The 17,394-nt window shown below is 42.0% G+C and overlaps 1 protein-coding gene across 1 annotated transcript in view; it reads right to left on the reverse strand.

The window, feature by feature from the left end:
* COL21A1 (collagen type XXI alpha 1 chain) overlaps positions 1-17,394 on the reverse strand; it is a 191,530-nt gene that overhangs the window by 108,843 nt on the left and 65,293 nt on the right. Inside the window, exons 7-10 of the mRNA XM_053286444.1 lie at positions 10,259-10,336; positions 9,815-9,823; positions 9,330-9,413; positions 6,427-6,489 (exon numbers count right to left, since the gene is read on the reverse strand). Coding sequence (XP_053142419.1) covers positions 6,427-6,489; positions 9,330-9,413; positions 9,815-9,823; positions 10,259-10,336 — 234 coding nt within the window. The remainder of the gene's footprint in view (positions 1-6,426; positions 6,490-9,329; positions 9,414-9,814; positions 9,824-10,258; positions 10,337-17,394) is intronic.

Here is a 17,394-nt window from a genome sequence, read left to right on the forward strand (position 1 = left end):
ACAGTTACTCATTCAATTACCCCTTCTTCCTTACAATTGTTTCTTCTTGTATCACAAACTGTTAACAATTTCTGTGATTAGGGATAAATAATTTATTATCTATGAAGCTGCTCCCCATCCCCACTATATATTTCAGTATGTGCATAAAAAGATGGATTTATAATTTAGCTGATTTGTTCAAGTAAGCCCCAATAAGAACTTAAGACCTTCTTCTTCTTCGGTTACTGGTTCCATTTGCTAAGCTTTCTTTGAACATTTTCCCAAGATTTCTAACTGAAGTTCTTGGACTCTTCTCCAACGTAACCTTCAGTATGTGGAAATAAGTGTATATTTGGTGTTATTGCAGTTCGTACTAGTACTGTGTCAGCCTCCAAAGGGAACCACCACAATAATTTCAACCATCTGTTATACCTCTGAACATGCCCAAAATGTAGCTAAGCAACCAAAATAAGAAATTTGGACATTTTATAAAATGTAACATGGAGCTTTCTGTGAAACTGGCAATATTCCCAGGATTTACACATTTTCCAGCAAGCTTTTATTTAAGACTTTCCATACAGAGCCGATACAGAAACCAAATGTACTACCACCACCAAAAACGTAAGATTATTACCAGAAATAGCAGTTGAAATGTTTTAAATTAAGGCATTAAGAACTGCAGGCAGAAAACAGCCTGGGCAACAATAATGTGCCTTAAGTGGCATTAACAATAATAGAGACCATACTGCTCAACATGAAGTTACATTTACTGAATTGGTGGAAACATTCCAAAGGCTCTGCCAAATTAAAATCAAATTCCTTGAATGTATTTCAACCAATTCTGAAAAGAGCTAAATGGTTTGGAGAAAGATCTGAACTTCCCAAAAGGTTCTGGTGTTCCACTTCAGCATTTCAATTTGCTCTTAATTTAAATTAACTGGATTTATTTGAACCTACTTCCTAAACACCTTCATTTACTCATGAGTATTCCAATATTAATTATATTCCATCCATACATTTGCCAGAACGGGATCCAGTTATTTCTCTTTGGGATTATACAGTTACATTATACAGAGAGGAGTGCTGGTCTTGTGGCAGCCAGCATGAATTGTCTCCTTTGCTAAGCAGGGTCTGTCTTGGTTTATATTTGAATGGGAAGCTACATGTGTGAGCATAGTAAGATATTCCCCTTAGGAAATGGGGCTACTCTTAGAAGAGTATCTCCATGCTCCAGAAATAGCTTTCTGTTGCTACAGCTGAAAGTCCTCTGCAAGCCCTGACTGACCTGTGAAATGGGAAAACAGTCCAGGCAGCGAACGTGGTTACTCCTGGATACCCTCTCCAAAATAGCCCTATTCACATGTGAAGTTTAACCTTCGAACAAATACGCAGTGTACAAAGGCACAGATCTCGACAGATGTACTGCTCTTCACACATTATGTTGAACGCAGGTGCAGCAGTACATTTCCTATCCGTACCATGCATTTGAGAAGCCTGTACACAGGTTCATTTTTTAAATGAATGCAGGTGCAGTCATTCACATGAAAACATGTACAAAAATGCAGACATCTGTACACTCTAGAAGAGAATGTCTGAACAGGGCATTTGTAACAGCCCATTCATCTCCCGGGTTCTCTGGAGAGCTTGGGGCCATAAACAGCAAGAATGAGGACAAGGAAGTTAGTGGAAGAAAATTTACGTTAAACCCAATCGAAAAATGGGTTAGATCTCACTTTGGAATCCACTCTGTCATGATGACAGCAGCAATGACATTTTACTTTTCTGCCGGCGTCATTGCATCTGCATGATGGCAGAAAAGTGCTCTGCTCCAGCAGAGCAGTTGCAAATAGTATTGAACAATTCATCTTCTAGGCCCCAGGGAGTGATAGAGGACCTTGGTGGCCTGCTGTGACCAGTTGGTAAGACATTTTGCTGATAAAAATGGCTTGCATCCGTTCCAACTAGGATACCACAGTAACGGCAGAATTCATTCTGGATATACCTATGGCTCCCACCAGTCATGTTCATATAGGAGAATGGATCAGCTGGGTGAAAGATGCCTTGCTAATGGAAGGTACCAGACCCTTAGCCTTGAAATTGGCTGTGGTTAGGCCAGGGGTGTGAGTTTTCTTGCCACAAGGGCTATTAAAGTCATAATTGCTCAGTTGGCAGGCTACATGTAAACATACATACAAACACACACGCACAGACTAGATGACATTTGCTGGGAAATAGACAGAGAGTTCATGCTTCTTGGTTTTCTTGGGCCTTTAAGAGGAGTTTTTCTCCAATAAACAGATACAGTTCAATATCATACAGTACAATATTGTATTGTGGGAGGTGGGGTACAGTACTTTTGTATCTGAAACCAAAAAGTAATATCTCTTCCATCTTCTACATGGAAACTATCTGCTTTCTGGGCAACCACAGCTGTGGTGCTTTAAAATGCCACCTTTTTTCTGTAGACAATTCTAGTTTTTTCTGTAGACAATTCTGTGGGCAAGGAAGCAATGTTATGATGTTACATCCTTTCCCCAGTGCATTACTAGGAGCAAGAAGGCCAACCCCTATAACTTTCCCCCCAGTAAATCACTGGAGAAAAGACACAACATCATAAAGTCACTTCCTTACCCAAAAGCATTGTGGGATGAGTCTACAGGGAAAAGCTGGTTTTTAAAGTGCTGCCATTGCAGCAGCTGATTTCCATGTAGAAGATGGGAGGACGCTTCATGGTTTCAAATAAGCCACCCTACTCCCATTGACACATCAAACCAATCCAATACATTGGCTCAATTCAATGCATCCACTCTAGTGCATTGTCAACATGATGCAATAATTATCAGATCAGAACCAATAATTTCCTTGGTTCACAGCCCTGCTACTCACACATTTCAAATTCCATTATAGGATTACTTTTCTCTTTCTTTCTCTAAATAAGTGTTGGAGATGGAGTTCCAGTGCACCAACCTTTTGCACCAACTATCCTAATGACCACTAGGGGCATTGGGAGTAGAGGTAGTGAGTGAGGGTCTCCTTACGTTTCCCTGCTTTCCTCTGCTCCATGACCCCTGCTTTGACTCCTCAGGTACTTCCTATAGTGAGTCAGTCCTTTTCCTTTCCTCCTAGAGAAAAGATGGAAACATCTCTCTCTCTCCCTACCTATTCATTATGTAGCTGATAGAGAGGATAGGTTTTTTCTGTCCCAAATGTACTTCACCAATAAATCAATTTAGTTTAGACCCTACAGTGATTTCCATGCATGTTACTGAAATAGATGTAACAACTAAACTCTGCACTCTGTAACTGCAGTGGTCGCTTCCTTGGTGCTTGGCTAAATAATCACAAACCCCAACAATAAGTCCCACACAATGTAACATCCAAGATAGTAGCAGCAGTTCGTTTGTCTGAGGTCACCAGAAATCACTTTAAAAGTAAAAGCAAAACAAATTTGTCATAATTAATTTCAGTTTCTGGAACCAGGGCCAGAGCAATGTGGTAATCAAGGACCGCATTGCAGGGGGGTTGCCAATGTTGGGAGGGCGTGGGCTGCTCCCATGCCCCCACTGCGCCACTTTCCCCCATCATCGCCTCGCCTGTCCTCAGCTCGCCGCTCACACATGCCCTGCTGGCTGCTGCTCACTCTCGCTTGCTTGCTCCCTCCCTCTCCCTGGACAGGCCCCTGATCCACGACGGCAGCCACCTTGGCTCACATGTGTGCGCCTGCCCTGCTGCTGCTCCTCTGATTCCTTTTCTCCTGCTCTCCCACTCACTGCCTGGCCATAGCAGGCAGCACATGGCTGTGCAATGCTTTGCGCAGGAGCCAGCTGAACAGGCAGCACAGGATTCATGGGTGGGAAGGTCGGGGAGGCTAGGGAGCAGAAAGAGGACGAGGAGTGTGTGTGCAGTAAAAATAGGGCTGCTGTGCTGTGACTCAGTGACTGCCTTCGACATACAAAGCTGCTGGTGCTGGTTTGAGAGGTAAAAATGTCCACACAACCACTACCACCACCACCCCACACACCTGTCTTATCTTCATTATAGCTTGTAAGGAATGAAAGAGCGCTGTGAGATGATTTTTATAAAATGCATAATGAAAACGTCACTGAAAATGTAAGAACATCTGAAATGTAAATGTAAGAACATGTAAAGTCAGGGAGGATATTCTCATGAGCGTGCAAATCTGGGCTTAGGGAGGATGAGCCTGGTGGCTCCATGGTGGCCAGCCCACCTAAACAGCCACCCTCTTCAATGAGGCTAAGGGAGCAAGCACTCCCTTACCCTTGTTTTTTGATCCTGTGTCAGCCGCGGCTGGCACACTCAGGGGGAAGGCGGGCTCTCAATAATGCACTGCACACTTGCACAGTGCATTATTGGGGCTCCAGGGGACGGGGCACCACATGGCAGCACTTCCCGGAGCCCAACCCCCAGAGCAGCAGAGCGAGGCATGGGCAGCTCGCAGGAGAGCCGCCACTTGTCTAGGTGGGCGATCCGCCCATCCAGGGAACCGCTTCTGATCGTCTGCAGGGAAGAGTAGTAAAACCCTCCTTCCCTGCTAGCTGCTAGCTCTTCACACAGATCGTGTGAAGAGCTTCAGTGTATTGTTAGGAAACAGGCTGAAAATAATACAGAATGCATGATACTGGTATCATATAAATGCATGGCATCACCATATGAAAGATATTGTGAAGCCCTTGTTGAAAAAAAATGTCTTAGAAGTCTGAAAAGGGCATCTAAAATGATCAAGGTGTTCCCTATGTTCGGAGTTCCCAACCCCAAGCCTTTTTCTTCCCAATATTTTTTCATATTGCTTATTCACACACATCCATTGTTCCCCCATCTGCTGTTTATCTGTGTCATTTTGTATATATGTATACTGTTTTGCAGGCTGTATTTACTAGCTTTCTTATTAAAAATAGCAGAATGAATCTATCTATATCTATATCTATATCTATCTATATCTATCTATATCTATCTATATATATATATCTATATCTATATCTATATAGATATAGATATAGATATAGATATATAAGAATTGGAACTTTGTCTAAATGGCCCCACCCCTTAGATTCTCCCCCCCCACCCGAGACTACATTGATAGAGGAATAAAATATATACGTAATAGATTTTTAAATTAAACAGCAGGGCAGCATATTTGTGTGCAAGTGTTATGTTGCCACCAAATTCATATACAGGGGGAGCATCTAAAACACAGCACGATCAGTCAGGGGCAGAGGGAGCTGAACCCTTCTCATGCCCACATTTTAGCTCCAAAATGGGTTTGCCCCAGTTGCCTTTCTGCCAATGGACTCCAGAAGTAACCCTCCTATGGGAGAAAAGCAACTGGGAAGGAGCCGTTTGAGGAGGGAGGGGTCAGCTCCCCTCCCACCCATCCCCACTATATGAGTTTGGCATGATCAGAATTGGGTTATACTTAAAAATTGTTTCCTTTATAGAGTTTGAAATATTTGAACTGTTTTATAACATGTGCCAAGGTCTCACCCCATAAACTGTCAAAGTTCAATACTAGTCATGTAGCCAGATTGCTTGGCCTTCTCTTGTTTGTTTAAAAATGAAGTTCAGTCTTGCTGCCATTGTTAACGAAAAGAGCAACATGGTGATCTGCTTCAGCCGTCATCTGCCATATCAGCAAGTGCTCATTCGTCCACATCTTTTGCTGCACACAAGTCCTTTCCAGCTTCAACAGTTCTCTTCTCCATCTTACTACTAAAGGCATCTTTACTGGATAAGCTTTCTCATTTTAATGTTAGCTTTTGTATAACCTCTCTCTTTTTAAAAAATAAATAAAATAAAATAAAATAAAATAAATAATGGATTTTGTTTGCTTTGGTCACATTAACCCTTGGACTATGACAGCCTGTTCATATGATGCTAATTATTTACTGCTCAGTAATTGTTTTTTTTATTCTGACTATGCATTCACCCCTTCACTGCAATTTTCTTATTACAGCTTTTGATTTGAAGAAAAAATAGTAGCATCGTCTGAACAAACTGAGAGTTCATAAAGGAGTTTGGGGAAAGGGGAGGGTATAGCTTGCCATTAGTACTGATGAGGGAGGAGGTTGCAGTGGGGGGGCAGAACCCCTAGCACCAGCTCTGTCTGGAACAGATGTTATGTATCTTTGTTTTCCTTTTCTATACTGGATGGATGAATGGATGGATGTGCAATTCACCAAGTGTGGCACTAAGATTGGAAATTATTCCTTAAGAAACTTGTGTGCGCACATGTGTGTGCGTGTGTTGCATTTTTCAATGCAAGATAATTGAACATTCCCGATTCCTCACTGTTGAAGAATTCAACCAGTCATCTATTCTTGATCCCTACCTTTATACTGAATAGTTGCCATCCTTAATAATGTTCTGATACACTTTCATTGCCAGTTTTGCATTAAGATTACTATATATGACTAAGTTTTTAGTACTCACAGGCTTACCATCTGGACCAGGTTCTCCAGGATAGCCATGATTCCCAGGTTGTCCAGGATCTCCCTATGGAGAAGACTATACATGTTAGAAGAAACAAGACAAGATAAGCACTATCTTTCAATGTATTAGCACATGAGGAATGTATACTTTGAACAGTGTGTTAAATCCTTAAACCTTTGAGGTAAGCTCAGAGATTACCTCTGGGTAATCTCTGAAAGAGCTATAACTAAGTTAAAATGACTTTTGCAGTTCTGGTACACAGTTTGCAAACAGTGAATTTGTTCTTGTTCAGGGTCAATTTGGCGATTTTCAGGAAAACTTATCACCAGCAGCATTGACAGCACTCCCTATGGTAGCTGGCAGATTTATCCAGCAATCCCTTAGCATGAGGGCAGGAAGCATTGCCCTCACTCTGACCAACTTCAAAGCAATGCTAACAGCACTGCCTTTTGAGGGCGATGGGCTATTTCTGATCCAATTACCCATGTAAAGGGAGGACTGGCATGCTATGTTGCTCCAGCAAGTCAGCCAGATTTGCTGTCTTCCCCATTCAATGCACAGATCTAATTGTGCAATGTAGGAAAAATCATCACATGTTTTGCTTGCCCCTCCACAAGCATCTCAGATAACTATTCAGAAATCACTTGTCAAATTTGAGCCATGATCTAAACACACATCTAAGTAGGTTTTTCACTTCCCCAAACAAAAATCATGGCTATTCATTGTATCCCTCTGGGAAAGATGTAAGAAAACCTGCAGGACTTGCAGGATATTTCACCAAATGTGCAAGTCAGGAATTCACCACAGATTCCACAACCAACAAGTTCTGGTGGAAATTCTAATTTTTGTTCTAGAAGTTACAGCACAGTTCCATGAAGATTTCCTAATGGCGTGCATTCATAAAAATGTTAAAGCAAACCTACATACCTTTGGTCCTCCCTAGGGAAACTCCCTAAGCCCCAAATCTGTCTATGTGCCTTAGAAATGCCACCAATGTAGCCAACATAAGTGGTGCTATGTTAAGTAGATCAGAGTCAACTTCATAGGTCAATGGAAAAAGGAGAGAGAGGATGTTCCATTAGAACGCATGCCAATAGCTTTCACTGTCAGTGAACCCTAATTTAATCAAGGAAATGTTCCATCCAATATTAACCACAAAATCTAGCATCAGTTATTCAAAAATTACTCTGTGTTTCTCCTTATTTTATTTGAACTTTCTGTCAACTAAGAATTTGCATGAGTTTTCAAAAGAATTAGGCCTTGGATCTAATCCAGAATCCTAAGAATACCAGTTTATATTTTCATAGCAGTTAAGATCCTGAATCACAGGTGCAATGTTCAGCCTCAGTTTGCCCAGTTGCGTTGCTATGACACAGAGTAATCTAGGGTGTATGACAGAGGGACCCATATGGTAAAATAAATCAGGTTGCAGCCCCACAGAAAAGCTTAAGTAGCAGCAGCAGATTCAGGATGAATAAAAATCAAAAGTGAAAGAGCACAAAATTAAGATGAGACAAACAATTAGAATTATCTTTTTAAAAGTGAAGGAAATTACAGAGGGCTTAAGAGCATCCAAGGCACAATAAGGGCATAAAGCAGCCTCTTGGGTGCTGCAACAGAAGGAGCAGGAGGAAGAAAGAATGATGGACATAGATGAAGGAAGTCTTTGAGAAATGAACATTTTAGCCCCCTGTCCTCACCAAGAGCCTGTTCTCATGACTGGAGAATGGGCTTGGACGAGGTGAAGGGAGGAAGCTGCAAAAAACATACTCTCCCACAGATGATACCGTCCATGTTGCTGGGTGGCCAGATCGGCCACCCAGCCTCCTTCATTTATCCCAAGGAATTGAAGGGGAAACTAGCAGCATCCTATGCTTCATCAGAGAACAGGTAAAAGATGCATGCTCATCCATCAATTCTTCATTGCTGCCTCTTCTACCTCTTGCATCAGAGGCTTGGGGCATGGGGCGGAGAGATAGACGAGTAAGCATACATTCACACAAACTGTTCACAAGCCAAGCCTAGACAAACACCAAAACAATAATTAGGGAACTAACTTGGTAATAGGTTTTATTCCCCAGGAAGGGTGCAACAATGCATTGCAAGTGAGGCACAGTAAAGAAGCAAGGATAGGAACAAACATCAAGTGAGGGGTTTGCATATGCAATCAGGCTCTTAGCAAATCCCTGCACCAAAAAAGCTACCACTAGGCAACTTACAATAGGAGACCCTCAATTATCACGGTTTCTCCACTCGTAGTTTCGGCTATTTGCATTGGGATATGGCATATATACCCATTGCCCATTAGCATGGGGTGAATTTCAGCCATTTGCAGTTCCTGTGAATGCATTTCACACTTCCAGTGGCATTTCCTGTTTGGAGGCACTTCTGAAGGCAGCGTGAAGCCATGTTGGACATTTCCCCCTGAAATACGGAGGATTTTTTGCCAGAATTTAGAGGATTTTGGGGGTTTGGAGGAGTAATTATTGGAGGAGCTGGAGTGGCCAAGGTACAGTGCTGTATTCTTATTTCTGGTTTGTTTGTTTGTTTGGTTGGTGGGTTGGTTAGTTGGTTGGCTGGCTGGTTCTTCCTCATTTTCATGTACTGAGGAATCTAACCCCATCATTCTCTTAAGTGCAAGGTTTCAATTATCGTGGTTTTGGCATTCACAGTGGTAGCGGAGAACATAACCCCCACAATAATCAAGGGCCTCCTGTATACTGACATTCCACTGATTTCTCCTGCATTCAGCTCACAGGATTAGGGCCGCTAGATTCTGCATGGACAATTTAAACTTAGAAAACAAGCAAGACCCTTGCCATTTCATTTGTGGTACCAATCCTAATATATGACCAAACACAACCAAAGCACTTATTCATACATGAAACAAAACCTCTACTCACCTTTGGGCCTGAAGGGCCTTGTTTTCCTGGAGGACATATACAAGGAGATGGCGTAGATCCTACATCACTAGGTCCATTCATGCACTACCAAAAGTAAAAATTATTTTTAGATATGTACTCATAAATGGAGTCACACTTAACACCTAGATTCTAATTTGCTTCACCACTGAAATCCCCTTAAATGGGGATTTCTTTCTTTCAATTTATTTTATTTTTATTTTTTCTTGACAACAGCAGATCCAACTGGAAGTACTTTGATGAAATCACAGAACAATTTCCTTTTCATGGTTGAGATGCATATATTAAGCTAGTAATTCCCTAGGCATCTGTCACAAGAAAAAAATTAATTAAAAGTCTTAAATATTTTGTCAGCCCAACAGCATGTCATTCTCACATGATGGAATGATGCTAAATTTATTTATTTTTTTAAGGAGATGGTAAAAACTACCTTAAAGTCAGTATGAACAGGCATGATTTTTGCCTACCTCTCCATTCTGTAAAGAAAAGAAACACAGTTCCAGAATTTAGAAAGGCTGTTAATATTGTGTTAAAAGTAAATTATTCATACATACACATACACATCCTGCACTGTTTGATCAGCCAAAATCAAGTGTGGAACCAGATGTTTCACTGCAACTATTTGCAACATCTTCATAATCTGAGTTCTGTAAAACCTTCCAGTAAGTACTAAGGGGCAACAGACATCTGTTTGGGAGAAAAATCCATCCCAGTGGAACTTGTCAGCATGCTGTCTAAGGGGCAGTTGCTTTGCATTTCCAGAAATGCTTGACAGATTGTTTAAATTAAAACAATTAAAGCAGATTTTATTTTTTTTAAGAAGCTCTTTATAGGAAAGAGCTTCTCCTCACTGTCTAATTTTTGTTTAGAAACATCCAGCAATCCTGACAAAATATTTGCATCATACTCACAAAGCCAGGTATCTCACAGGCTGTTTCTCTGTTATTTTGCTCTGGGTCACAGTAGATCCTTAACTTTTGGACCTCAAACTGTAATTGAAAGATAATACATTATTACATAATTATTTTTGATGGCATGAATTAAAATACTACCATATAAGCAAGAACAGAAGATCATTATCTGGACCTTTGTTGTATTTAAACAAACTTTCATATAAGCACAGGCACCACTGGCTTGATTCCAAAAGTCTGTTCAGAAAGCTTCAGGGGTGGGGCTTCTGAGGTCCAACACCCATTGTGGCTGTGGGCCTTAGTGGTGCCTAAAAAACCAATTCCAGAACTTGGAAACTTTGGGAGCATCCTCTGATGCGAGAAGAGGAGATACAATCAGGCAAACAAGCAATAAAGTAGCCCCAGACTTCTGCAAACCTAATGATAGGTTGTTAAGAGACTGGAAGTACAGTGCTATCAATGTATGGATAACACTCAATTCTGTCTCTCCTTTTCAATCACACTCCATTGAGACAGTGGAAAACCTGGTGTCTGGAGGCTTGGATGGGCTGAAGGTTGGCCTAACAAGCTGAGACTTAATCCAGAAAGAGAGGTCTGTTGGTCAGTAGGAAAGAAAATTCAAGAATCACCATTCAATCTATTTTGGATAAAAAGCCATCATCTCACACTGAGCGGAAGGAGGCAATAATAACCCCCTCCTGTATTCTACCAAAGAAAACCACACTGCTCTGTGTTCACCATTGACACCAACCCAAGGGCACAACTTTACTTTACATAGTCTGAGAGTGGTTCTGGATCCAGTTGTGCTCCACAGAGTCAAGCCAGAGACTGTGGCGAGGTACGCTTCTACACAGTGTCGACTTGTGGATCAACTTCAGCCCCTCCTGGAAAAGGCAGATTGTCACACATGTTGTGGTCAATCCAGAGCAGACCTAACATAATAGAGTAGGGTATATCAACCTTAGATCTCCAGATGTTGACAAACCACAACTCCTATTATCCACAGTCACAATGGCCAAAGGGAGTTGTAGTATAACAACATCTGGGGACCAAAGGTTGGGAAAGTCCTCATGAGGGCACCTGTGAAAGCTGCTTGGAAACTGCAGTTGGTACAGAATGCTGCTAGCAGGATGCCAGCAGAAACCTCTTTTTTTGAACACATTACTCTAATACTATTCGAATGCAATGACTTTGGTTTCTTTCTGACCCAAACATGGATTTCTCCTAAAAGCATGTTATCGTTCGTTTTTTACCAAAGTCATTACAAATCACCTGGTTTGTTTTGTTTTTCTGAAACCTGCTTATACACAGCTGAAATCAAGGCTTGAAGTTCCCATCTGGCTATGCCTGCTGAAACAGGCAGCAGCCACATTGGCCATGCTGTGATATAACAACTGCCTATTCTTCTTTGAGGTCTGGTGTGATTTTGAAAAGTCCAGAAGGTACAGATGGTGTATACTACAATAGTGCAATATCCCAACAAAAGTACACCAGAAAATTGTGTGTGTATCCCTATGGAAGAGTAGCGATGGTAAGCATGGGTAGATACAATAAGAAGACAAAAGCTGTTCAGTGAGAACCCATGCTGTTTGTGTGTAAGGACTTAACCAATTCAGAGCTATGAGACAAACTTTGAGAACGCTGCAGATCAAAGCCAGGGCTGAGAAATCTGTTTCATCAATTCAGTCTTTAATACAAGCCCAATCATAAACAGTTATTAAAATCTAAGACATTTCAGCATGCTAAGGATTTATGGGGAGAGCTTGACCTTAGCATTATGTAGAAAAATGAAAGGAAATTTTGGGCTTTGGAAATTTTGGGGACTCATAAGTGGCTCTTATGAGCACCACTCTTTGCCCGGTGCTCATATTCCTGCAGAGACTTGGGTCTAGGGGTGTGCAATTTGGGTTTTCGGTGATTCGGTTCAGGACCCGAAACGAATCACCCCATTCTGTTCTGTGCCCAAATCTGGGCTACCCAAATCACCCCTGATTCAGTTCGGATTCGGATTAAATCCGAATCTGAATCCGAATAGATTCAGGTAAGAAAAACAGGTCCCAGGGGCAAAATAGTGGGGTGGGTGGTAGTGCCCAATGGATGGAGGCTACCACCCAAATTTCAGGGGAATTGGGCAAAGGGCAGATTTCTGGGGAATTTTTGAAGTTTTAGTGTCTTTGGGGCAGATCGGGGGCATAGCGTGGGATCTGGGCAAAAAGAGTGGGGTGGGGTGGTAGTGCCTAATGGGTGGAGGCTACCACCCCAATTTCAGAGTGATTGGGCAGAGGGTTGATTTTGGGGGAATTGTTGAAGTTTACGCGTCTTTAAGGTTTTCCCCATAGAGAAGCATTGAGGTGTCAGCAAATGTATAGCTTCATGCGGGGGGCAAAGGGGTGGCCTAGAGCAGTGTGGGGTTGGTGGTTGTGCCAGGTAGGGTCAAGGAAGCTACCTGAATTTTTTCAAAGGATTTGGGCAGAGGGCTGATTTTTGGGGAATTGTTAAAGTTTACGCGTCTTTAAGGTTTTTCCTCATAGGGTATACATGGAGCTTTCAGCAGCCCCATAACTGCACTTGGGGGGTGCTGGGGTGGCCCAGAGCGAGTGGTAGTGTAGTGCACATAGGGTGCCAACCACCCCCATGGGTTTCTAACCCATGGGGTACAGGGTTCTGTTGTTTCAGAGGTATTCTGAGTGTGGATTCTATGATAGCTAATGAGATTTTCAATGAAACACCATGAATCCACTCTAATTTGCTAGTTGGCACGCTATGTGCACTACACTACCACTCGCTCTGGGCCACCCCAGCACCCCCCAAGTGCAGTTATGGGGCTGCTGAAAGTTCCATGTATACCCTATGAGGAAAAACCTTAAAGACGCGTAAACTTTAACTCTCAGAGGTAAATGATTTACTGGTATGGCCAGCTGTCACAGTGACAGAGTGCAATCAGCCTATTGCTTCTCTATCCCTTGGAAAAGCTCCTGGCGAGGATATGGTGCCACCTGAAAGGTTCAATTGGTGGTCTCCAATTTTGGCCTGTCTCTTTACAGAAATTGATAGGAGATGCATTACACCACAAAACTGAAAACAAAGTATCATCTTTCCAATTTATAAGAAGGGAAATAGTCAGGAAGCTCAGAATTATTGCCCAATCAGCTTGTTAGATATTTCCTCCAAGTTGTATACATGACATCTTTTAAACAAGTTGAAAGACTGGGAGGCCTCGATCAAATTATTTTATCCTGAGCAGGCTGGATTTAGAAAGTATCATAGTACCATTGATCACTGTGCCGTTCTAAAAGCATCAATACATAAATATACAACTGGACACAGTAGACAATTATATTTTGCTTTTATTAACCTTTCTGCAGCCTTTGATTCAATTGATAGGTTGTGGGGTAAAATCACAAGGACAGATATTGATAAGCACCTCCGTAGACTGCTGACTGAGTTGCTTACTGATACTAAAGTTAGGATTCGGGTGGGTAGTCAGGGGTCCCTGTCTGAACCAATAGCATTAGCGTGTGGGGTTAAACAAGGTTTTTAGCCCCTTTTTCATTTAATCTTTATATTAACAACATTGTTCCAGCTATGAAGACTTCAAGGATTTTTAGCCTACTTTCCAGTAGGCTTATGATATCACCTGGCATTCTGTGTATGTGTCCCCCGCTATCAACTTTGCAACGCCTGGAGCAATATGAACCAAATTGGGTACAGTTGTAGGGACACATAGGCACACCTCAACGGCATAGTTTGTGATGATGTCATCCACCCAGATCCAAGATGGCGGATGCGTAAACCTTTGAGGCGCAAGTGGGCTAACTTGTGAACCACCTAACCGATTTGAACCAAATTTGCTACAGATGTAGGGACACATAGGGATGCCCAAATGGCATGGTGTATGATGATGTCATTCACTCCAGTTCAAGATGGTGGCCACATGAACATCTGAGGTGCAAGCAGGCTAATTGGTGGACTGCCTAACCTATTTGAACCAGACTGGGTACAGTTGCAATGAGTGACACAAACGGACACCTCAATGGCATAGCTTGTGATGAAGTCATCCACGCCAATTCAAGATAGCGGACGTGTAAATTTTTGAGGTGCAAGTGCGCTAACTTGTGAACCGCTTAACCAGTTTGAACCAAATTTGCTGCAACTGTAGGAACACACAGGGACACCTCAACAACAAAGATTGTGATGATGTCATCCACTTCAATTCAAGATGGTGGACACATAAACCTTTGAAGCGCAAGTGCCCTAACTTGTGGACAGTCTAACTGATTTGAACCAAATTTGCTACAGCTGAATGGACACATAAAGATGCCCCGATGGTGTAGTTTGTGATGATGTCACCCACCCCAATCCAAGATGGCGGATGCATAAACATTTGAGGCACAAGTGAACTAACTTGAGGACTGTCTAAATGATTTGAATCAAGTTTGGAACAGCTGTAATGAATGACACATAAGGACACCTCAATGGTGTAGTTTGTAATGACATCCACCCCAATCCAAGATGGTGGACACATGAACATTTGAGGTGCAAGAGATCTAACTTGTGGACCTCAATCTGCACCAAATTTAGTCCAGATGTAGAGACAGTGAAAGGAAAGTAGGCTGATTAGTTCTTACTAGAACAACTTGTTCCTTTCTAGTTTCTCCATCGCTTAGTGAACGTAAAATCTCAATTTTGATGTACGCGGATGACATGGCCCTCATTTTCTATGCCCAGGTGGGACTTCGTAGGATGCTCTCTAGCCTAGCTAACTATTGTGAGAACGAAATGTTGAAAATCAACTATGACAAAACTAAGGTGGTAGCTTTTGGCAATAGTAAAATCAGCCATAGATGGTCAATCAATTCACATCAAATTGGGCAAAGCTCTTCCTTTAAGTATTTAGGAATCCATTTCAATAAAACTCTTACTTGGAAGAGCCATCTGGATGCCACTTTGATAGCAGCACGTTGTTCCGTTAGGGTTAATTTGAATTTTTTTTTTCCTAAAGGTGGACAGCTTATTGCCCCAGCTCCAAAGGTCTTACATGGAAAGGTAATTCCCCAGATGCTATATGGGGTTGAGGTATGGGGGTGGGAAGAACAAATTATCACTCAGCTGGAAACTGTTCAAACTCCTTTTTAAGGAAGGTTCTGTGCCTCCCCAGGGTAGCCCTGCTGCTTACTTAAGAATGGAAGCAGGCCTCTCCTTTTTATTAGTTAGACTACAACTTGCTTTGATAAATTATTTTAAGAAGTTAGACAACCTCTCAGATCACCCCTTAGCTAAATCTGGCCATAATTATTCTTTGGAAAAGAACTTATGGTCTGTGTGGTTATCTCATATGATAGGATTATATTCTTTGCCTCCAGTTGCAGAGTTACGGCTTTGGAGGAGAGAAAAAATTAGAGATTGGCTTTTTGTACAAGATGCTGGCAGGGATGATGGTATGGTTCAACTTTCTGGCTTTTCCTCCTGGTTTCAACATAATAAAAAAACAAAATCTTTTTGCAATATTTGACTAATTGCTATTCTCCATCTTTGAGGAAGGCCTTTACTGCCATGCACTTTCAAATTATTCCTTCAGCCTATCTCTATGGAAGATTTCACAAATTACCTGTGGAACAAAGACTCTGCCCCTGTGGATCTGGTCAGGTGGAGGACATTATTCATTATGTATTTTATTGCCCCTAGTACGAGTCAATTATAGATAAGACGTTAGGACAACTTTATTAACAACTTTAGGTGCTCCGTTATGGAATGTTTGATATTTCTTTTGGCAGATGTATTCCCTTATGTTGCCCACCAGGTTGCTATTTTGTATCTATGAAAACATGGAAAATGCTTACCAGTAGAAGGCACTGTCCTAAACTATAATTTCTGTTTCATTAGGATGATTATTTTTGCAATATATGTTGATTGTGGTATGTACTTGTTCATTTTTTCATTGTTATGACCTGAAGATACAACATTGAAGTTTTGACCTTTTGCTATGTATGTTGATTGTGGTATGTACTCGTTCGTTTTTTCTTTGTTATGACCTGAAGTTACAACATTGAAGTTTTGACTACTGACTACTGAATATTAGTGCACACACAACTCATAAAATGTAGATTATCCTCCTATACTGGTTGAAGTTAGGATGAATTAGGACAAAAGTATATACAGCGTGGATGAGCGTAAATAAGCATACATTGGATTAAATTGGGGTTGTTCACATTGCTGCCTTTTACTATACACCAGTACGGTTTTTCTTACTTTGGTTCATTCACTTGGCAGGCTTCCCCTTGCTCATCCCACCCATGACTGGCCAATAAGGTTGCAGAGGAGGATGGGGCACCCCACCTCCTGTTTCCAAATAGCTCATTCACCTGTGCCCAGGTGGTGAAGAGAAGGCAGGAGTGTGTGTGTGTGTGTGTGTGTGTGTGTGTGTGTGTGTGTGTGTGCGCGCGCGCGCGCGTGCACGTGCATGGTGCCTTTTGCACCAAGTACTCTGAAACCACCTCCCCCCCCCATCGCAATGTCATGTTCTGTCCTTTAAAAATATTTATTTCCCCAGTGCTCTTGCACAACAGCAACTGCATGGTACTCTGGTGTACGATACACCATTCCATTATAAAGGTGCTCTGGTGTACTGGTGCTGAGATGTAAAGGTGTTCTGGTATACTTGCACAAGAGCAACATGGAAAAAAGGTTAAAATCCCAACTGCAAAAAGGAAAGGAGTTTTGCCCCTCCATCCCTGCCTAGATGCCACAGGAACTATTCTGACTTCCTTATGAAAGGAACCAGAGCTATACATTGCTCTCTTGCTTTGGTGTACTGGTATATTTGTGTAGTACAAGAACAACTCCCCAAAGTCACTCCCAGACAGGGTGGTTTCCAAACAGCAAGCCTTACAGTGCAAAAAGTGGTGTAAACTGCAGTGTTTCGTGCGCCGAATTCAAACTGCAGTTGAAATCTGTTGTAAGCGACAGTGGGGAAATACAGCTATTTTTCTGCAAAGCGTCTGCGATGTTACAGGGCTACAACGCAGCAACAACATTTGAAAGAAGGCATTGGAAATGTAAATGGCATCTTGCTTACAGCGCAGGGACAGCACAGGCAGTGTGGAAGCACACTTAAGGCATACGTTGTGACACTGTGG

The sequence above is a fragment of the Hemicordylus capensis genome, chromosome 1 (genome assembly GCF_027244095.1).
Source record: "Hemicordylus capensis ecotype Gifberg chromosome 1, rHemCap1.1.pri, whole genome shotgun sequence".
In the NCBI taxonomy this organism is placed as follows: Eukaryota; Metazoa; Chordata; class Lepidosauria; order Squamata; family Cordylidae; genus Hemicordylus; species Hemicordylus capensis.